The sequence below is a fragment of the Aquarana catesbeiana genome, linkage group LG03 (genome assembly GCF_042186555.1).
Source record: "Aquarana catesbeiana isolate 2022-GZ linkage group LG03, ASM4218655v1, whole genome shotgun sequence".
Taxonomy (NCBI): Eukaryota; Metazoa; Chordata; class Amphibia; order Anura; family Ranidae; genus Aquarana; species Aquarana catesbeiana.
Genome location: NC_133326.1, coordinates 565211906 through 565234555, shown reverse-complemented (window position 1 = coordinate 565234555; position 22650 = coordinate 565211906). Strand labels below are relative to the sequence as shown.

The following is a 22650-nucleotide window of genomic DNA, read 5'->3' as shown; positions in this document are numbered from 1 at the left end:
CTATTAAATATCTTTGGGAATGTGACAAATTATAAACCCGATCTTCTTGACCAACATCAGGACTTGACCTCACATGTGCTCTTTTGGATAGTAGAGACACGCTCCAAACTCTTATGGAAAGCCTTTCCAGAAGAGTGGAGGCTTTTATAGATATAAAGGGAGGTAACACCATACTAGTGATCATTGTTTTAGAATGCCGTCCCAGAAAAGTAGACAACAAGCTCAGATGGGCGTGATGGTCATGTGTCTCTGATGTATCTTCATTATGATGTTTAGTGATGTCCCCTGTCAGGAAAGGACTCACCTGCTGGTGGCACTGTGGCTCCCAGAGCTATAGGATGCAGTTCCAGTGTCCACCAGCAGGTGTCTCCCAGCAGATGGACTATACAGGGAATTAGGCTGCAACTGATATGGACTGCTGGGGTTATATAAACCCTCCTTTCACTGAGGTCCAGTGCTTCAGTATTTACCCTGCAAGCCGTGTCCCTGCCTGAGTCTGATCCATTCCTGATCCTGTACCCTGATGCGGAGACCTGTCCCCTGGAACCTGCTTCCTGCTCCCACTAACTGGCTTCCTGCTCCTAGTTCCTGCCTTCCTGTTCCCCTTGTCTCTTGTCCCTGTCCTGTTTTGCTCATGTGTGTTCCCCCCACTTGTATTAGTTAGGTTATTATATGGGGTTTTGGCAGTATTAAGTTTACTTTCCACTTGCTTGTTTATGATTTACTGGTGTTGGTATTGGAAGTGTGTCATTATCATAATAAATATATTTTCACTTACTCATCTGGTCCTGATTCCTTTAGGTGCAGCCAACTGATCTGATCACCCCTGCTGGACGCCTGCATGTGGTATCCCTGACAAAATACTGAAGCCATACAATCAGATCGGCTGCACCTGGGAATTAGGTCTAAGCATTTGCTATTTGCTGCAAGATGCATTCTGAGAAGGTTCTGTGTTTTTCACTGTTTGTAACAGAAGACAGGGAATATTGCCGCCAAATTTTGAAAGAGCAGACTAGGGAATAATTGCTGGAATGCATCCATCTGGCTCACTCTCTTGTTGATCAAGGTAGATTTTTGTTTGAAGAAATTCCACTCATTCAAATCTGTGCAGAATTGGCTTTGTCCAGTATCTCTAATGGTAGAAATGATTATTATTTAGTGTGGCTCAGGTAGCATCTCTGGTATGGTTATTGAAGGATGAATCAGCTTATTTCTTTGAGCAGTCTTTTGTCAGACAATCAGAGTGTAAACTGATTTTTGTGCAACCACTACTACAGGCATGGTCAGATATATTGCATTCATCCTCCGTCAGCTTGCAACAACGCATTCCTGTTGCTAGACACCTGTCTGCTCAAATGTCTCTCTCTCCATCACCCACAGCAACCACAGTTGCAGCCCAATATACCCTGCTACCACCCACGTGTCAGTACCCTGTTTCCACCTGCTACACCTACCCTGCCTTTACTCATTTACCTCTTCTTCGCTGCCTGCAACAATCCCACAAAGATCCCACTTAGCAACTGCTCCCTCTTTTTTTACCACCCTCCAGCTCTTCTCTTCTATCAGCTGCCCCTACCCCCTGCTTACAGCCCTTCATTCACATACAGAACTTTGGTGGTTAAACCCAAAAAGGAACAGAAGTTTTTCCCAACCAGCACAATCCTGCCACTATCCAATCCTGCTTCCACATCAGCCAATCTGTTCCAGTCTGCCTCCACACCAGCCAATCTGTTCCAGTCTGCCTCCACCCCAGCCAAGCTGTTCCAGTCTGCCTCCATCCAAGCCAAGCTGTTCCAGTCTGCCTCCACCCCAGCCGATCTGTTCCAATCTGCCTCCACACTAGCCAATCTGCTCCAATCTGCTTCAATCTGCCTCCACACCAGCCAATCTGCTCCAGTCTGCCTCCTCACCAGCTGATATACCCTAGTCTGCCTCCACACCAGCCAATATACCCCAGTCTGCCTCCACACCAACCCATCTGTTCCAGTCTGCTTCCGCACCAGCCGATCTGTTCCAGTCTGCTTTCACACCAGCCGATCTGTTCCAATCTGCTTCCATACCAGCTGATCTGTTCCAGTCTGCTCCCACACCAGCCGATCTGTTCCAGTCTGCCTCCTTTACATGCCAATCTGCTCCAGTCTGCCTTCACGCCAGCCGATCTATCCCAGTCTGCCTCCACACCAGCTGATCTGTTCCAGTCTGCTCCCACACCAGCCAATCTGTTCCAATTAGCCTCCACACCAGCCGATCTGCTCAAGCCTGCCTCTATGATGGCCAATGGGGTTAGAACAGCCTCTGATGGTTCTTTGCCTGCTGCCCAGCCTTATGGTTCTCTGCCTGCTGTCCAACCTGATGGTCCTCTGCCTGCTGTCCAGCCTGATGGTCCTCTGCCTGCTGCCCAACCCGATGATCCTTTGCCTTCTGCCCAGCCTGATGGTCCTTTGCCTGTTCCCCCGCCTGATGGTTCCCTGCCTGCTGCCCAGCCTGATGGTTCCCTGTCTGCTGCCCAGCCTGATGGTCCTTTGCCTGCTGCCCAGCCTGATGGTTCTTTGCCTGATGTTGCAGTGCCTGCTGCCCAGCCTGATGTTGCAGTGCCTGCTGCCCAGCCTAATGGTACTCTGCCTGCTGCCCAGCCTGATGTTCCTCTGCTTGCGGTCCAGCCTGATGGTCCTCTGCCTGCTGTCCAACCTGATGGTCCTCTGCCTGCTGTCCAGCCTGATGGTCCTCTGCCTGCTGCCCAGCCTGATGGTCCTCTGCATGCTGTCCAGCCTGATGGTCCTCTGCCTGCTGTCCAACCTGATGGTCCTCTGCCTGCTGTCCAGCCTGATGGTCCTCTGCCTGCTGCCCAGCCTGATGTTCCTCTGCCTGCTGCCCAGCCCAGTGGTCCTTTGCCTGCTGCCCAGCCTGATGGTCTTTTGCCTGTTCCCCCGCCTGATGGTTCCCTGCCTGCTGTCCAGCCTGATGGTCCTCTGCCTGCTGTCCAACCTGATGGTCCTCTGCCTGCTGTCCAGCCTGATGGTCCTCTGCCTGCTGCCCAGCCTGATGTTCCTCTGCCTGCTGCCCAGCCCGATGGTCCTTTGCCTGCTGCCCAGCCTGATGGTCCTTTGCCTGTTCCCCCGCCTGATGGTTCCCTGCCTGCTGCCCAGCCTGATGGTCCTTTGCCTGCTGCCCAGCTTGATGGTTCTTTGCCTGATGTTGCAGTGCCTGCTGCCCAGCCTGATCTTGCAGGGCCTGCTGCCCAGCCTGATGTTGCGGTGCCTGCTGCCCAGCCTGATGTTCTGGTGCCTGCTGCCCAGCTTGATGATCCGGTGCCCGATGCCCAGCCTGATGATCCTGTCCCTCATGTCCAACCTGATGATCCAGGCCCTGATACCCAGCCTGCCTCTAGACGTCCTGTACTCAACAACCTGCCTGCCTCTGATGGTCCGCTGCCCAATGACAAGTCTACCTTTGATGATCTTATTTATCTTCTCCCTACCACACAGTTGGGGTCTACTGACTCTATGCCAGCTACTCAGTTGGATTGTTGTGCAAGGCTAAGTGTCCACCTTCTAATGAGTCTGAAAGCTCTGAATCCTCACATGCCTTATATAGGTTACCTGCTTGGCCTGAGATTCATTTGACAATTGCCTCAGTCAAATTCCTCTGGCAGTATGTTGCTCATATGGCGCCAAAGCCTGGTGGTCTGGACTTACCCTTGTTAACTGGTAGATGCATTTGCCTTCATGGCCCTGGTCATGGTAAGCTCCCGGGGATTAGCAGAGTACGATCTGTGCCTTTGCCATGACTAGGAGGCAATTGCCACAGCTCCAGGTGTACTAGGGGACCCTGGTTGGGTAACCAGTGCCTCAGAGAGACCTAGGTGGCTTCTGATGTGTGGAGCAAGTCCTGGAAACCAGGCAAGCTACTTAGTTATGACAAGACACTTCGGTGTCTGGATTCCGGTATTGTCACATGACCCCAAGTTTGTAGATAACCCGTGGAACCCCAGCATTGGGGTATCTGCTGTTTTGAGGGACTTGGAGTGTCGAATGCTGTACATCTCAGGGAATCTGGCCAGCAGGACACCCAGACAGTTGCTTGACCCCAACAGTGGGATACCCAGCCAGTCACCTGACCCGAGTGGTGGGACACTTTTACCATTGACGGATCTTGGCAATAGGGTGTCTTGCTTGGAACCCGGCACCACTTCAGACTATGAGAAACTTTTTCTCTGGACTTACATAACGGAAGACTGTCTTTTATGGACTGGTTCAGCTATTGCTGTTTGGAGTGTCCTGAGGCCTCTTCTTGGGGGAGGGGGGGGAGGGGTACTGTCAGGAAATAACTCACCTGCTGGTGGCACTGTGGCTCCCAGATCCATAGGATGCAGTTCCAGTGTCCACCAGCTGGTGTCTCCCAGCAGATAGACTATACAGGAAATTAGGCTGCACCTGATATGGACTGCTGGGGGTATATAACCCCACCTTTCACTGAGGTTCAGTGCTTCAGTATTTTCCCTGAAAGCCGTGTCCCTGCCTGAGTCCGATCCAATCCTGATCCTGTACCCTGATCCGGAGACCTGTCCCCTGGAACCTGCTTCCTGCTCCTAGTTCCTGGCTTCCCATTCCCCTTGTCTCTTGTCCCTGTCCTATTTTGCTCATGTGTGTTCCGCCCTCTTGTATATAGTTAGTTATTATATGGGGTTTTGGCTGTGTTATGTTTACTTTACACTTGCTTGTTTATGATTAACTGCTGTTGGTATTGGAATTGTGTCATTATCTTAATAAATATATTTTCACTTACTCATCTGGTCCTGATTCCTTTAGGTGCAGCCAACTGATCTGATCACCCTACTGGATGCCTGCATGTGGTAACCCTGACAACCCCTCACTTTTTACTAAACTCTCAGCACCAAGGCGATGGACCAGAAGATGAGCACCAGATATACTGATAATGCAGTGCATGGTGTTATAGCTGTTCATTGCTAATATACATGGATAGATACCCCTGTTTGGATTTTAATATGTCCAAGTCAAATCTGTTTGTTTGCTTATGAATACCAGAGAAGATTTTTATTGCTGGGAGAAATTAGGTATTTTTTTCTGGCTGTCCAACAGAGACACAGATGAAAACAAAAACACAATTGTTAGATTAGTGGGAAAGGTTTAGAGCATCGGGAGGAAAATCAAGTAGATATCAGTTAGCCACAGGGAGGGAAAAACATGGACCACATATATGCCCGCCTAGGAGAAGAAAGTATACGGTAAGTAAGAAAGTATGCTGGCGTGTAAACGAACCAGACAAATCTCCTTGATTATCCTCCTGGTACTCTATTTATAGTGTGGGTTTAGATGAACTCCAGTGCTATAACGCAAGTGAGGGAGCCCCCCCCAGAATGACCTATGGATAAGTACAACTTTTAGGTAATCTAGTGTTTATTTAGGTGCATAAGTACATTGTATAGATAGTAACTAATATAGTGTTTTTTGAATCTTTAGTGATTTTTGTATGCAGTTTTTGCAAAGTCTCCTGAGGAAGCTATAGCCTGGCGAAACACGTAGAGATGAAGTTACTGCATCATCACTGTATAAGTCGTATGGATATTTCATGTTGGTTTTATATGAAATTTTCATTGTTTATTTGTTCACAATAAAATGTACTACTTTTATATATTTATATGTGTTTGGCACCTGTAAAATCCCTTCTCTGCTCCTCTTATGCAAAGGAAAGGATCAATTTACTGCAAATACATTTCATTTACTATTGGACAAGATCACAGTTGGTCACAAAGCTAAAGTGACTCATTTAGGGAGAGGTAGCTATTTACCTGCCCGTGATTCCTGAATGTTATCTGCCAGTCTCCAGTATGTACACCCCAAAACCAACTACACATCTGGCAATTTTTTGGGAAAACTGTTGTTTTTTTAAATCTACTTTTAACCACAACCGTCTGCTACTGTTCCATTTCTTTCCCAATTTTTGGCAACCACATTAAGTAACTTGCAGACACAGGGCTTTTTTTCTCAAACAATAGGTGCTGGAACTTAACCACGGCCCCACAAAAAACCCCTCCCCCTACACACACCCTTCAAATCACATCAAATAGTGGGTGTGTTCAGTCAAATTTCAGGAAAACAGTAGGAGGGTCTTAAAGGGGCATTAAATATCAGGATTGCATTACACACAGAGTGCAGAGCTGTCACTTACAAACACAGAAACCAGACTTCTGTGTTTACAAGTGATTGTGGTGAGCGGGCACCAAAGGGTCTGAGTTCCACCAAGTTCCCCCTGAAAAAAAGCCCTGTGCAGACAAAAGCAATGAACGCCAAGCAGTGCCAATCTCAATTTTAGACTGCTTTACATCAGTCTAAAATCATGTAGCTGAACTACTTCAGTGTTTTTCTTGGAGACTTTGAAGATGAATTGCAACTAGAGAGTTCAGTTAAGGCACATTGTATAACTTATTTACTGCTAGCTAAAGCTCAGTTAAAGCCACCTACTCAACTGTTGTAGGTGGGTGTCTTCTTATCATTAAGATGCCTGCTTACTAAAAGTTGATAATAGCTGCTAAGATACATCAGCAAACACTACTTTTCATTGTAATATGTCTGTGTATCTTATTTACTGAACTGTCCTTGGTCCTGAAACAATTGCTAACTATGGCACTAAATGAAGTATAGAGGTTAATTTACTAAAGGCAAATAGACTGTGCACTTTGCAAGAGCAGTTGCTCAGAGCTTAGTAAATGAGCTAAAACTTCCTTTCGCAAAGAATACCCAATCACGTGCAAGGAAAATAAAAAGCAGCATTTTTGCTTGCACATGATTGGATGATGGAAGTCAGCAGAGCTTCTGCTCATTTACTAAGCTCTGGAGCAACTAATTTTTCACAGTGCAACTGCACTTTGCAAAGTGCACAGACTATTTGCCTTTAATAAATCAGCCCCATAGACTTGAGAGAGAAAGGCAATGGGGTTGATTTACTAAAGGCAAATCCACTTTGCACTACAAGTGCACTGCAAGTGCATTTGGAAGTGCACTTGGAAGTGCAGTCGCTGTAGATCTGAGGGGAAGCTCTGAAGTGAGGGGAAGCTCTGCTGATTTTATCATCTAATTATGTATAAGCAAAAATGCTGTTTTTTATTTTCCTTGCATGTCCCCCTCAGATCTACAGTGACTGCAATTCCAAGTGCACTTCCAAATGCACTTGCAGTGCACTTGTAGTGCAAAGTGGATTTGCCTTTACTAAATAAACCCCTCTATCTTGTCCAGGGACCCATTATGTTATTACAATGGCCCTGAGCAGGGAGAATGATCTTTGCTGACTAGAGAGCTCTAGCTCTGATCAGCAGGGTGGCACGAGGGGCCTCTGCAGATAGACCACTGCTTTCCCACAGAGAGCACGGGTTCGTCTCTGCATCATGCTGGCAGGAGGTGAGATTTTCTACTCAGGCCGTGGCTACATTCTAAAGAAAATCAGCTGTAAGTCATATTGCACACCTTTAGATCTGATGCATCTGGAATGCATTTAGCAGATTTAAACTGGACTCTTTTTGGATTTAATGTAGGAACAATGCATAAGTGTAAAATATTATTGTATAAAGAAATCCCATGTTTATAAAACATACAGCGCACACTGAGTTGTCCATTATATTTATCATTTCATCAAGTGCAAACACATTTCAACATTTCTTAATAATTGTCAGTAATACATACATGAAAAAAAAAGTTTCTGAAAGACAAATAGTCATATTGCTTTGAGATTTTACATTAATTTTACCTGTAAAATATTACAAGGAACCCCAAAACCCCTGCTTGATAACACTTGATACACTTATGCAATAAACCTTGGTCAATTTCCTGGTGAGCGCTCTGGGAATCGCAACACTATTGCACATTGCAGCAACACTTTTGCCAACTGCAACCCAATAGAGGAAGCAGTTATGTATAATGTTCCAGAGTTGGACATTTTCAATATAGGGACAACCTGGATTAAGCTTCTTATCTTAATCCACTTCACCTCCATCCATAGTTTTAAAAGTCCAAGAACTGATTATGTTCTGAATAATATGTGGTGGGATGCATGATGAACATATGATTAAAAGTGTAGCATTTCAAAAATAACAAATGTAGGTGGATGCAGCATTGGTCCCCTCTAAGACCAAGAACTGAGCGATCAAAGACCGTTGATCATTCATTTCTCGGTCTTCAGTGAGCAGACCGGTGACTGTCAGTCCACGACTTTCTGCTCTGCCCCTCTAGCTCTCACTGGAGCGCTGGGCTGTGAAGGGGACAGGAGCGGCTTGCTCAGGCTCTTAGCGGCACACTGAGAGGTAGAGCTAGCTGCCACTCGTATGGGTGGATCTTGAAATTAAAGGATTGGCCATTCTGGATTTCTCCTTTAGTGGTAAAGCTGTTATGCTGACATGACTTCTAAATTTCCTTTACTGATCTGGAAAGAGTATGTGGATCAGAAGTGTCAGAAATCCTTAACTGTGTACAGGAACCAAGGAAGGACTGGGAACTCTTGACCTGAAGGCCAAACCTAGCCAAATTGCTCTGTCACGATAGGTACAGATTTCTGTGGGCTAAAGCAAGTGCACCATGCAAAGAACGCCATGATGCCCTATTATTTGTTGGGCACAATGAATGGCGGTTGTTCCTATATGACATGATTTGTTGTGACCCATCTTTTTGCATCAGCTGGCCTTGGTATTTGGTCCCATGATATCTGAGGGCCACAAAGAAGGTCAGTGTCGGAAGACTCTGCTAAGTACTGCAATCACAGGTCTGAAAAAAGGGCATGTAGCTATATAATGCCCGGGATCTGTCAATGACTACAGGTCCCTGTCTGATCAATATCTAGATGGTGAAATATCTCCACTCAGGACCTCTAGCCTGACATATTTTAACAGTAATGGCAAATGTTTCCTGCCCCCATCCCAGTTAGGGTTGCCACCTCATCTCTTTAAAACCAAACACATTTTAATTACACAGGTTCTGTGGCTGATTAAGGTGGTAATTAAATTAACTTAGTGTCTTACCTGAACTAAATTAGCCCCAGAACCTGTGTAATTAATATGTGTTTGGTTTTAAAGGGATGAGGTGGCTACCCTAATCTCAGTACTAAATCAAAGGGGTTATTGTGAGAGCCAGTCAGCTAGCATTTTCAGCAGGAAAGATCAATAATGGTAATCCCCTTATCTCTTTCATGACAGATTTGATTAAAGACTCTATAAGTGTTAGAGGAGCTGCTTTAAATCTGGTGTGCCTCTACATTGGAAATATGGCTACTAACTGGGTACCATTGTTTTGTCCTTACCCTTGCAGCTTTAGTTCCTTGTTATAAATTAACCCATTGACCAATAAAAGAACCCTGGTTGACCAGATGGTAGATATGATGCAGGTAAAGGTGGATGCTTGCAGAAGCTCGTGACGATGTAATAATTTCAACATGTCTTCCTACGGTCTAATTTTAAGTGAGTGATTCCTGTTAAAAAGGAGCTGAACATTGTTTTCAGTGTGCTTAGAAAGATAATGATTACCTTACCCAATTTGTTTATTCTAGGAATGAAAAAAAAGATTTAGACCATTTGGTCATTTTGAGGTTGTGAGCCTTCTGCTTGTACAAATTTGAATTGACACTATCAGTTAGATTTGGACATACAGTGGGGACAGAAAGTATTCAGACCCCCTTAAATTTTTCACTCTTTGTTATATTGCAGCCATTTGCTAAAATCATTTAAGTTCATCTTTTTCCTCATTAATGTACACACAGCACCCCATATTAACAGAAAAACACAGAATTGTTGACATGTTTGTAGATTTATTAAAAAAGAAAAACTGAAATATCACATGGTCCTAAGTATTCAGACCTTTTGCTGTGACACTCATATATTTAACTCAGGTGCTGTCCATTTCTTCTGATCATCCTTGAGATGGTTCTACACCTTCATTTGAGTCCAGCTGTGTTTGATTATACTGATTGGACTTGATTAGGAAAGCCACACACCTGTCTATATAAGACCTTACAGCTCACAGTGCATGTCAGAGCAAATGAGAATCATGAGGTCAAAGGAACTGCCTGAAGAGAAAATGAATCACCGCTCAGGAGAACTCGCTCTCAGGTGTGTATTAGTGAATCCTTCAGAGGAGGGGAGTCCCAGGTGCTGGCTAAATGCAAATTGAAGCAGGGTTTGAAACAGGAAAATCTGGATGCCGCACACCAGATAAAGTTGAAAACATCTTCTTTATTATAAAACTTGGATCATAAAAACCGGACAATCAGGCTGGTAGTACAGACACAACTGTCTATATAAGACTTACAGCTCACAGTGCATGTCAGAGCAAATGAGAATCATGAGATCAAAGGAACTGCCTGAAGAGCTCAGAGACAAAATTGTGGCAAGGCACAGATCTGGCCAAGGTTACAAAAAAAATTCTGCTGTACTTAAGGTTCCAAAGAGCACAGTGGCTTCCATAAACCTTAAATGAAAGACATTTGGGACGACCAGAACTCTTCCTAGAGCTGGCCATCCGGCCAAACTGATCTATCGGGGGGGAGAAGAGTCTTGGTGAGAGAGGTAAAGAAGAACCCATGGGTCACTGTGGCTGAGCTGCAGAGATGCAGTCGGGAGATGGGAGTAAGTTGTAGAAAGTCAACCATCACTGCAGCCCTCCACCAGTGGGGGCTTTATGGCAGAGTGGCCTCCCCTCAGTGCAAGACACATGAAAGCCCGCATGGAGTTTTCTAAAAAACACCTGAAGGACTCCAAGATGGCGAGAAATAAGATTCCCTGGTCTGATGAGACCAAGATAGAACTTTTTGGCCTTAATTCTAAGTGGTATGTGTGGAGAAAACCAGGCACTGCTCATCAACTGTCCAATACAGTCCCAACCGTGAAGCATGGTGGCGGCAGCATCATGCTGTGGGGGTGTTTTTCAGCTGCAGGGACAGGACGACTGGTTGCAATCGAGGGAAAGATGAATGCGGCCAAGTACAGGGATATCCTGGATGAAAACCTTCTCCAGAGTGCTTTGGACCTCAGACTGGGCCGAAGGTTTACCTTCCAACAAGACAATGACCCTAAGCACAAAGATAAAATAATGAAGGAGTGGCTTCACAACAACTCCGTGACTGTTCTTGAATGGCCCAGCCAGAGCCCTGACTTAAACCCAATTGAGCATCTCTGGAGAGACCTAAAAATGGCTGTCCATCAACGTTTACCATCCAACCTGACAGAACTGGAGAGGATCTGGAAGGAGGAATGGCAGAGGATCGCCAAATCCAGGTGTGAAAAACTTGTTGCATCTTTCCCAAAAATACTCATGACTGTATTAGATCAAAAGGCTGCTTCTACTAAATACTGAGCAAGGGGTCTGAATACTTAGGACCATGTGATATTTCAGTTTTTCTTTTTTAAGAAATCTGCAAAAATGTCAACAATTCTGTGTTTTTCTGTCAATATGGGGTACTGTGTGTACATTAATGAGGAAAAAAATGAACTTAAATGATTTTAGCAAATGGCTGCAATATAACAAAGAGTGAAAAATTTAAGGGGGTCTGAATACTTTCCGTCCCCACTGTATATCCACATATGCCAGACATTTTTTAAGTTGGTTCAGAAAAAACAAATGGTTCAGCCATCCAATTTTAGTTGGGCAAGGCTTTATATCATTAGTGAAAAAGAAAGCCCATTGTAGCTTATGAATGCAAAGGAATGGTTTTCCCAAGTGCTGTAACTAGGGGTCTTACAATATACACTGAGCAAAATTATAAACGCAGCACTTTTGTGTTTGCCCCTATTTATCATGAGCTGAACTCAAAGATCTACTACTTGTTTTATGTACACAAAAGGCATATTTCTCTCAAATATTGTCCACAAATGTTTAGGAGTTGTAGATCTTTGAGTTCAGCTCATGATAAATAGGGGCAAACACAAAAGTGTTGTGTTTATAATTTTGCTCAGTGTATATAAAGGCAAAATAATACAATATATAAATACAGCTCACTTTACCACATTTTGTTTTATAAAATGTGCAGTACAGGAAAAAATCCCATCTTGTCCTTTTTTTTTGCTGGAGTACAGAATACCCCCCCCCCCCCAATCTCAATAACATAGGGGTGCTGTAGTCCAGCAGAGGAGAACTCTGGCAGGATAAATAACCCTGTTTGGGATTTCAGTACAACAGAAGCAGGGAACTCAGGAAATTAGGAGCTCACTGGGCTTTGGCAAAACACATATTTTTCTGTACTTGGGGCATTTTTAAAGAGACACAACTTGTAAAATGTGCATGTGTTGTAGAGATGTACTGAACATTTTTTTTTTATTTTGCCAAAATATACAGTTTAATTACAGCAGATGTGCATTTTTAGATAAATTAAAAATTCCAGATAGGAAAATAAATAAAGAACTGATTCGGTTGCTCTCCATTGTTCTAGTCAGGAAAACATAGTGGAGTGGATTTACTAATGGCAAATAGACTGTGCACTCTGCAAGAGCAGTTTCTCCGGAGCTTAGTAAATGAGGTAAAGCTTCACTTTGCAAAGAATACCCAATCATGTGCAAGGAAAATTTAAAAAAAAAACAGCATTTTTGCTTGAACATGATTGGATGATGAAAGTCAGCAGAGCTCTCCCTCATTTACTAAGCTCTGGAGCAACTGCTCTTGCAGAGTGCAACTGCACGCCAAAAAGTACCCAATCATGTGGAAGGAAAATTAAAAAAACAGTATTTTTGCTTGCTCATGATTGGATGATGAAAGTCAGCAGAGCTCTCACTCATTTACTAAGCTCAGGAGCAACTACACTTTGCAAAGTGCACAGTCTATTTGCCTTAAGTAATCATCCCCAAAGGGTTTCATTTAGCAGTGCAGTCCTCTAGCCTTAAAGTGTAAGTTCACCTTTACAGAAAATCTGTAAAGTGAACTTACACAGGGCCCTGTCACCCTCGCACCCAGTCCCGCTAACCTGGAGAACAAGAATCATCTGTTCTGACCCATTGCATCACCGCTTTACCAGTCAGGGGATTTGAAAACTCACGGTTTTCTCTCCTCTTTGTCCGTGGTGACAGGACGGGCTACGCGGGTTCTGATTGGTTGGCGCCACTCATGTGACGGCGCTGACCAATTAGAGTACTCCTAAATGTACCACCTGACCAGGTACGTTTTGGAGATTAAGCCAAGGGAATTTCTAAGTCCCGGACCTGTGAGGCGGCTATACAAGGTGTCAGAACGGGTGATCACCGCGTTCCAGGTCAGCGGGACGGGGGGGGGGTGTCACACTTAGTAGACAATCATATTAAAGTTACATTGTTTTGTAGCAGCTTAAATGCTTGCTATGGTTAACAGTACAAGTACACATTGCCCAAAATCTGGATTTGATGCCACCAACAAAAACCTGTGATCATGTAACACAACACTTAATGGTGACTTTATCAAGCTGAACAACATTCTTGTCTTATAAAATACGTATTATAATAATGATAAATCCAGATGGGCTTTAGAACTTGTATGGTTACATTGGCTCGGTGTAAATATAAAAAAACAAGCCATTTGGAGTCTAAGTACCAGGGGCTGGCAAATGTTGACCTTTTCTGGGCAGCACAGTGCCCTAGTGGTCAGCACTTCTTTCTTGTAGCACTGGGGTCCTCAGTTCAAATCCTCTCACGTTCTTCCTGCGTTTGTGTGGATTTTCTCCAATGCTCCAAAGGCATATTGGGAGGTTAATTGGTTGTCCTGTGTGTGTGTATGGATGCCTGTGAGATAGGGACTTTACAGTACAATGGAAGCGCCTTGAGGGCAGGCTAATGTGAATGCACTAAAGTGCTGCATACATTTTTGGTGATATATAAAAATATTTTTAATACATTTACTATTCTTTGTATGTGTTACTGATCAAACACATTTTAATTCATAGATATAACAATGGAGTCTTATTTAAACAGACCTATAGCATTTTATTATATAACAGCTAAAAAGAAAAGGATGCCACCACTTCCTCAATTTTTCTTGTTCTCCCTTCTGGACGTGTGAGTTTGATCTACAACCACACTGTCATTCAACATTAAAGAGGATTTTCTTGCACTTGCACAGTATTTAAATTTTGTTCACCTATACACACATTTTTTATCTAAAAAAAACCTTATTATCACAAATAAAATCTGCATTTCCCCTTAGGCCCCCTTCACATATGCAGACCATTCGTTTCATCAGTCCAGTCACATTTTTTCGGAGAAAAAAAAACAGACAAAGTTTATTTCAGTTTTGTCATTCGTTTTTCATCCATTTTTACATCAGTTTTTTTACATCCTCTAGCTAGAGTCCTTAACCACTTAAGCCCCGAACCATTTGGCTGCCCAAAGACCAGAGCACTTTTTGCGATTCGGCACTGCGTCGCTTTAACTGACAATTGCGCGGTCGTGCGACGTGGCTCCCAAACAAAAATGACGTCCTTTTTTCCCAACAAACAGAGCTTTCTTTTGGTGGTATCTGTGGTTTTTATTTTTTGCGCTATAACCAAAAAAATGCGACAATTTTGAAAAAAAAACGCATTATTTTTTACTTTTTGCTATAATAAATATCCCCCAAAAAATATTTTTTCCCTCGGTTTAGGCCAATACATATTCTTCTACATATTTTTGGTAAAAAAAAAATCAGAATAAGCGTTTATTGATTGGTTTGCGCAAAAGTTATAGCGTCTACAAAATAGGGGATAGTTTTATGGCATTTTTATTAATAATTTTTTTTTACTAGTAATGGTGGCGATCAGTGATTTTTATCGTGACTGTGACTTTGTGGCGGACAGATCGGACACTTTTGGCGCGATTTTGGGACCATTCACGTTTATACAGCAATCAGGGCAATTAAAAATGCATTGATTACTGTGTAAATGTGACTGGCAGTGAAGGGGTTAACCACTAGGGGGCAGTGAAGGGGATAAGTGTGTCCTAGGGAGTGAGTCTAACTGTGGTGGGTGTGGCTATGTGTGACATGACACTGATCACCGCTCCTGATTACAGGGAGCTGTGATCAGTGTGCTGTCACTAGGCAGAATGGGGAAATGCTTGTTTACACAAGCATTTCCCCATTCTTCCTCTCCTTGAGACGATCGCGGGTATCCCCGCGGACATCAGGTCTGGGGGACACGCGATCACACTCACAGAGGTCGCAGCAGGCGTGCGCCCGCAAACATCTTTTTAAAGGGCAACGTACAGGTATGTTAATATGCCTCTACGTGCCCTTCTGCCGGCGTGAGCCAGTTGGCAAGTGGTTAACCACTTGAGTCCCAGAGCCATTTTTCATGCAAAAACTGACTGCGTGTTTGTTTACATCCATTTTCGGCCAATCCGTTTTTGTTTTTTTAACGGAAGAAAAATCCCCAAAAAACAGAATGTGGATGTAAATGGATCAGTTTTTCCATAGAGATGCATTGATGTCTGGTTTTCATCTGTCAACGGTCCGCATGTGTGAAAGGGGCCTTAAGGCCTGCATGAAAATCAGCTAAATACATCTCAGGTGTTTAAAAACAAACAGCGTGCAAAGTCTAAAGCCTAGTATACACTAGTTTTTTTTTCGAAATGAAAAAAGACTGACAGCTCAGGTCAGAGCTGCTGTACTAACAATCCAAAGTTAGTACAGTGATTTCCCCTGCTGTTCTATTGTGCTCTGACACCCCCCACCAGGACACTCTGGGTAGCGCTCTCAGCCATTGGCCATTGTTTTCCAGCATGCTCGTCCGACAGAAACCGGCTTCTGTTGGACCAGCTGCCATACACACGTGCCGAATGTTGGCCGGTTTTTATTGAACTGGCCGATGTCGCCTGTGTGTACTAGGCTTTACAGTAGGTTTTCTTTAGAAAACAGCCACAGCCTGAGCACAAAAGTCTGTACCCTTCTAGTGTACTGCAGAGAAGGTAATGGTGTGGAAGCAGTGGTCTCTCTGTACAGTTCAACATCCACCAGTCAGATCTCTATGTCTGTAATCAGTAAAGCCTGTGCTTTCTGCCGAATGGAGAGCTATAGCTCTGACTCAGGTAGGGGGAAGGGCGGTGATTGCACCTGAAATGTGTTTAGCTGATTTAAAGCAGAACTCAGCCCCCGTTCACATCGGTGTGGATTAACATGCAATTTGACATGTCAAATCACATGCCAATTTCCAGCCTATTGCCGGCAACAGCACTATCCTAATCGATGCGATGCCGACTTTGCGGAGCCGCACCGATTTCCAAAATTAGTTCCTGCACTACTTTTGGCGACTTCGGGGGCGGTTTCAATAGACATCTGTGCATGAACCCGCACAGATGCCTTTCAAATCGCCCCCGAAGTTGGACTGAAATGCGAGTTTGAAATGGTTTAGCCGAACTCACACAATTTCAAAACCTTGTTCAGTGTGAACGAGGGCTAAAGGGGAGATACTTACCTTCCCAATGGTCCCTGGCCGGCATTTTCTCCTGTGTGCCAGATTTCTACCAATTTATTGGCCTGCATGGGATGAAGTTACTCCTGCACATGTGCAGGATCTAGTCACCCTGGCACACAGGATCAGGCCAGCCGATATAAGCTGACTGTGCATACGCAGCTCAGTTTCCAGTCTGGGGATCGCTACGAGCAGACAGGCAGATGTTTTATTGCAGAAGAGATATTAAATGTCTCTTCTGCAATTAAAGCCTGCCTGCTCACAGTGGGGTTGATTTACTAAAGATAAATAGACTCTGCACTTTGCAAAGTCCAATTGCACTCTGCAAGAGCAGTTGCTGCAGAGCTTAGTAAATGAGCAGAAGCTCTGCTGACTTTTATCATTCAATCATGTGCAAGCAAAAATGCTGTTTTTATACATTTTCCTTGCATGTGATTAGGTACTCTTTGCAAAATGAAGCTTTACTTCATTTACTAAGCTCTGGAGCAACTGCTCTTGCAGAGTGCAACTGCACTTTAAAAAGTGCACAGTCTATTTGCCTTTAGTAAATCAACCCCATATTATCATAGCAGGACTTTAGTTCCACTTTAAACTGAAAGTTCAGTTGGTCAATAGTTTAAAACTAACAGTTCTGTCTTTACTAAGGATGACCAAAGTGATTTTAATAAAATGTATTTCACTGCGAAATTACAGATTTTCCTGTCAGGAAAATTTTTGTCAAAATAGAAACTCAATTTTGCAAATTGAGCTGCTTAGGTGAATTTAAAAAAGTAAAATGTTTTTTACGTTTTTTTAAAGTTTGTATGTGTTTTTTTTTTCATTCTTTGGTTGCATGTATTTAGGATAGTTTAATTTAGAGTCTTTTGTGTTTTTCACTTTTTTGGTGACTTTATGTACTATCATTTTATTTGTTAAATTTTTACTTTTTTCCACTCTCTGTAATTTTCTTTCAGTTAGAATAATAAGGCGCTGTTTTTTTGGCACAATAATAGGTACAGGAGAATTGCAAAGAGATTCTGTCTTTCTGCCTTAACCACTTCAGTCCCGGAAAGGATTTACCCCCTTAATAACCAGGCCATTTTTTGCGATACAACACTGTGTTGATTTAACTGACCATTGCACGGTCGTGCGACGTTGTACCCAAACAAAATTGATGTCCTTTTTTTCCCACAAATATAGCTTTCTTTTGGTGGTATTTGATCACCTCTGCGTTTTTTATTTTTTGCGCTATTACCAACAAAAAACAATATTTTTTACTTTTTACTACAATAAATATCCAAAAAAATGTAAAAAAATGAATTTCTTCAATAAGTATTCTGCTACATATATTTGGTTAAAAAAATCGCAATAAGCGTATATTGATTGGTTTGCGCAAAAGTTATTATTATTATTTTTTTACTAGTAATGGCGGTGATCAACGATTTTTGGTGGGACTGCTACATTGCGGTGGACAGATCGGACACTTTTTTGGGACCAGTGACGTTTATACAGCGATCAGTGCTATAAAAATGCACTGATTACTGTATAAATGACACTGGCAGGAAAGGGGTTAACACTAGGGGCGATCAAAGGGTTAAGTGTGTCCTAGTGAGGTGTTTCTAACTGTGGAGGGAGTGTACTGACTGGGAGTACAGAAAGATCACTGTTCCTAATCACTAGGAACAGACGATCTCTCTCTACTCCCCTGTCAGAAAGGAGATCTGCTTTGTTTACACTGGCAGATCCCCATTCTGGCTTTCTGTGGAGCAATCGCGGGTGGCCGGTCACGCGCATCTGCTCTGGCACGGCGCCGTGTGCGCGCCCACTATCTATTACATGAAGCGCCGTACCGGTACGGCGATTTGCGCAATAGAGCTGCCCTGCCACAGTATAACTACGGTGGCTGGTCGGTAACTGGTTAAAATCCTAACCTTAATTTCACCTTTCCAAAATGTTTGCTGAAATTTTGGGGAAAAAAAAAAGCTATTTCTTTCATCACTAGTCTTTATTCCCCTGCAAATGGTAGGAGGGAATATGGGAACTCTACTTTCGATAATAAGGTTTTTGTGATAATAAACACTGTGCATAAAGTGGACAAATTATAGAATAACTAAACCCAAGAACAAAAATGTAATAAATTGCAGCTTACAGTCCTTCCATGTGGTGGCTGATTTTTTTTTTTTCAAGCTAATAACATTTTCTGCAATTACAGAAAATACAGGTTGATCTTGCCAAATATGCAGTGTCCTTATCACTTAACCTCGTGAGCTGCACCGAAGAATACATTATCTTCCTTCCTGACTATCTTCTGTAAACTACCAATTGCCCTCCCCCCATACAATGGAGAGGAAGAGGTACACACTTGTTTGACATCCATATCAGGAAAGCAGTCTAGAGTGACAACCATGGCTACCTCCATATAGTAGAAGAGTGATGTAGCCACCCAGGGACAGGAAGTGTGTTAAGTCACAGAATTACTAGGTGAAAATAAAGCAAAATAAGCTTAAAACTAAACAAATGTAGCTGCTGCACCAGGGACTAGTAAGCTGCAATATGTTACATTTTTGGTTTTGGGTTTAGATATACTTTAGGCTATTTGAGGCTCACAAAATGGTTTGCTCATTGTATAAGCAGCCATAGTGTGGATGTCTGCACTTTCACTTTCCTCAGAAGGGATAATGCACGCTTTATTGAATGTTTTTTCTTCCAATCAAATCTTAAACAGAAAATTAAAATGTAAATAACACTTTCATATCACTGGTTATAAGATGCAATGGGTCGAGTAATACAGTAATGGCAATGATATGTATGTTTCAAAAATCTGACTAATGCACTGTTTTATCTTTTCACTGATATTCCTATGTTTGACTAGACAGCAGCTGGCCAACAATCTCTCCCATTTCCTTTAATAAAACAATATTGGTCAGCTTGGAATTTGCCAGACAGGGGTATACATGTAATGTAATGGACCAATAATAACCAGTTGTTGGTAATTTCATTAAGTATGGATGAGGATAGGATATCTCACACTAGAATGTATCAATATAGTACCAACCTTCAAAGATGATTGAACGGACAATACACCTTCTGCATGCTAGCTGTCACCGAACATCATCTCCCAAGTTGCTCAAAATTCCAGACTAAATAGATGGGAAATGAAGTTCTGCCACAGCTAAAGAGCTGAAGCTTGCCTTTCTGTGCCAATATACACAAAAACGACTTATATATAGTTATTATTTGCTTGGCTAGTTATTTTCAAGGAAGCTCTAACATAGCCCCTCTTATCACAAGGGCTAAACTTGAGTTATATTTTTATACAGTCATTAGAAACACAGAGGCACAGAAGAGCCATTTTTTAACATTAGGATAAAGGTGAAAATTGTGAAAAAATTGAGGTTTGTCAGTATTCTCGATGTCTAGGACGAACATATCACAAAAAGTCATAGGGTGAGTTGATTTTTTTTGTCTATCTCTGAAAACAAATTTGTTCCATCTAGTGAGTCGATATTCTGAACTTTGAGTCAATAGAATTTGTGTCCTGTAGACATCGAAACACATAAAAATATGTATGGTCATTTTACAGACATTGAAAATAAGTGGACCTTAAAAAGCCCTTTGAAGTTTTTTTTGTGTATCTTTTTTTATAAGTTGAGCAGCGGCCATGTCCGTCTACATATATTTTACTCTATCCAAGAGATGCAATTCCTTGTTTATATATTTTATAGTTATAAGTGCAGATGGTGGAAAGGTTCCACAGGTCTGTGTCAGAATAAGGTTCCTAGATTGCACATTCCATAATCGATTGTAAAGTGCTATGGCGTAGTATTTTAATGGCAGTTCCGCCCCATGTTTTGTCTTCTTTTACCTTGCTGAACCTATGTTTTTGTACTGACACATTAGTAGGTGCTTGAAAGTCTTTTTAAAAGTAGTATTGCAGAGCGCATAGCAAGCAGGATTGATCGTACTGTTGATATAGCAAAGCCAATAGCCAATTGTCCACACCGTGTTAGGTATACACACATCACAAAACGTGTTGATTAGAACCATTACATTGTAAGGTGTCCAGGTTATAATGAAAGCTAGAAGTATAGCCAAGATAGTCCTTGTCACTTTCTTTTCCCTGGATGGTGGAATTTTCTTTTTGGGTGGTTGCTTTGTCATCTTTACAATTTTTCGGGCCACAACCTTTTGCTTGTCTTCTCCATTCCGACCATTGGATCCTGGGACAATTTCCACTGTGGTACCACTTGTAGATCCACAGTCACCTTTTTCTGATTTTGTAACTATTCGTATGCAGGTCATCTTGGAGTTTTCAACTTTTGGAAGGATTTGAGATCCTGAAGCTTGAGGGGCATCTTTGGAAGGTCCATCTTCTTTCGCATTTGAGCCTACTACGCTTACAGAAGTTGAGTCGTTAGAGATCTCTTTCTCTTCTCCTTCTGTTTGGACACAATTTTCTGTTACAGAATTTCTAGAGGCTTTTCCATTCTGGATTTTGCTGTGATCTAGACCATCTTCCATGGCTGAAAGATTGTTATTGTTTGGTTTCACTATTTTACCTTGAACATTGCTGGGTGAAATGGGATCTTGATTAGTAGTCGGCTCCTTTTTCTTTATTCTACTCTTGCTGGCCCGAGATATCTGCCAGTACAATACAGTCATAATTATGACTGGCAAATAGAATGCTGCAATGGCTGTGCCAAATGTAACTGCTGCATTTGAGAAGAACTGGATATAACATTCTCCCTCTGGGACAGTTCTTCCACCAACAATGAATTGCCAGAAGAGTATAGCAGGGGCCCAAAGGATAAAGGACAGCACCCACGCTGCAGCAATCATCATTCCAGCCATTTTGGTGGTTCGCCTCACTGGATATGTCAGTGGTTTTGTGACGCAGAAATACCGGTCAAAGCTGATGATGAGGAGGTTCATTACTGAGGCATTGCTGACAACATAGTCCAGAGCCAACCAGAGATCACACACCACTGGTCCTATTGGCCAGTAACCTATCACAGTGTACAATGTGTAGAGGTTCATGGAAAAAACCCCAATAATTAAATCAGCACATGCTAAGCTGAACAGGAAGTAGTTGTTGACTGTCTGTAAGTGTCGGTTGACCTTAATAGAGACCATGACCAGGATGTTTCCAATAATAGTCACCAGGCTCAGTGAACCAGCCACAATGACAATGAATACCACCTCCACTGTTTTGTAAGGGCTCCCCATCATGGTCCTGTTGTCTGTGGACACGTTGGCAAAGCTGGTGTTATTCATGGTTGCGTCTTAGGTCAACCTCTAGATGTCTATATCCTAGTTACATTTACACCTATGAAAAAGAACAGAGAAAACATTATACACAAGACATGAACTGTACACACATAGGTGACGTGAAGAACAGTAGCTGTGATATATTATATTAGACATTTTTAAATATGGAGATAATATCAGTACTGGGCACTAAATTTATGCCAAATTCATGTAATTTGTTTCCTTATTTTGAATATATTGGAGAAGGATTAGAACCTCTGTTGAGTACCCATTGTTAAAATTGTGCCTACATTCCTGTCATGTAATGTCTGTTAGGCTCAAAAGGAAGTGAAATTAAATCTCCTGAATGGGGGCCAAGGCATCAATAAAAATCTTTTTAGAAGAGCAGGGAAAGTTTAGAGGTTTGGGTCTGTCTGCCAATTGGGGAGATCCATTTTTCCTGTCCAGGTGATGTGTGTCAGATAGAACAAGAAGCAATTAAAAATCTCGCCAATGGTAACTTAGAAAATTATAACAGAGGTTCTACCTTTTCATTCTCAAAACTACAAAATAAGTTGTTTTGGCTAAAGTTGGGCATTAAAATATAACTAAATCTACCATGAGCTGTAAAAAAAAAAATTAGGTTTAAACACAATTTTTGATTTTCAACAATGAACCTAAAATCCCCATTTATCTCCAAACTAATGACAAAATGCTGGATGTTCTCTTAACACCACATCATTTATTTAAAAAAAAAAAGTAGTTTTGGGACTTTCACTGAGTATTTTGTTTTTGAATCACAGCTGACATTTTGAAATAATTTGCATGAAAAATAGTCCATTGGGTTGGCAAAGGGGGTATTTTTGACTCTGACTAGCTCTGTGCCCCCACTTCCAAATACCAAGTTTATGGCCTAATGCACACTGGGCATTTGCCCAGCTCTTCTAAATGCCTTTATCCTGACAGGAGAAAAGCAGCATGTTTTTGCAATTGTGTTTAGATGCATTTATGCTTGTCAAACGCTTG

General features: G+C 42.5%; 1 protein-coding gene across 1 annotated transcript in view; it reads right to left on the bottom strand.

Moving 5' to 3' along the window:
• Nucleotides 1–12288: 12288 nt before the first annotated feature.
• Nucleotides 12289–22650, bottom strand: part of CHRM2 (cholinergic receptor muscarinic 2) — a 293551-nt gene continuing 283189 nt past the window's right edge. Inside the window, exon 3 of the mRNA XM_073621807.1 lies at nt 12289–21703. Within this exon, the coding sequence (XP_073477908.1) occupies nt 20239–21651 (1413 nt within the window). The 5' untranslated portion in view covers nt 21652–21703 and the 3' untranslated portion in view covers nt 12289–20238. The remainder of the gene's footprint in view (nt 21704–22650) is intronic.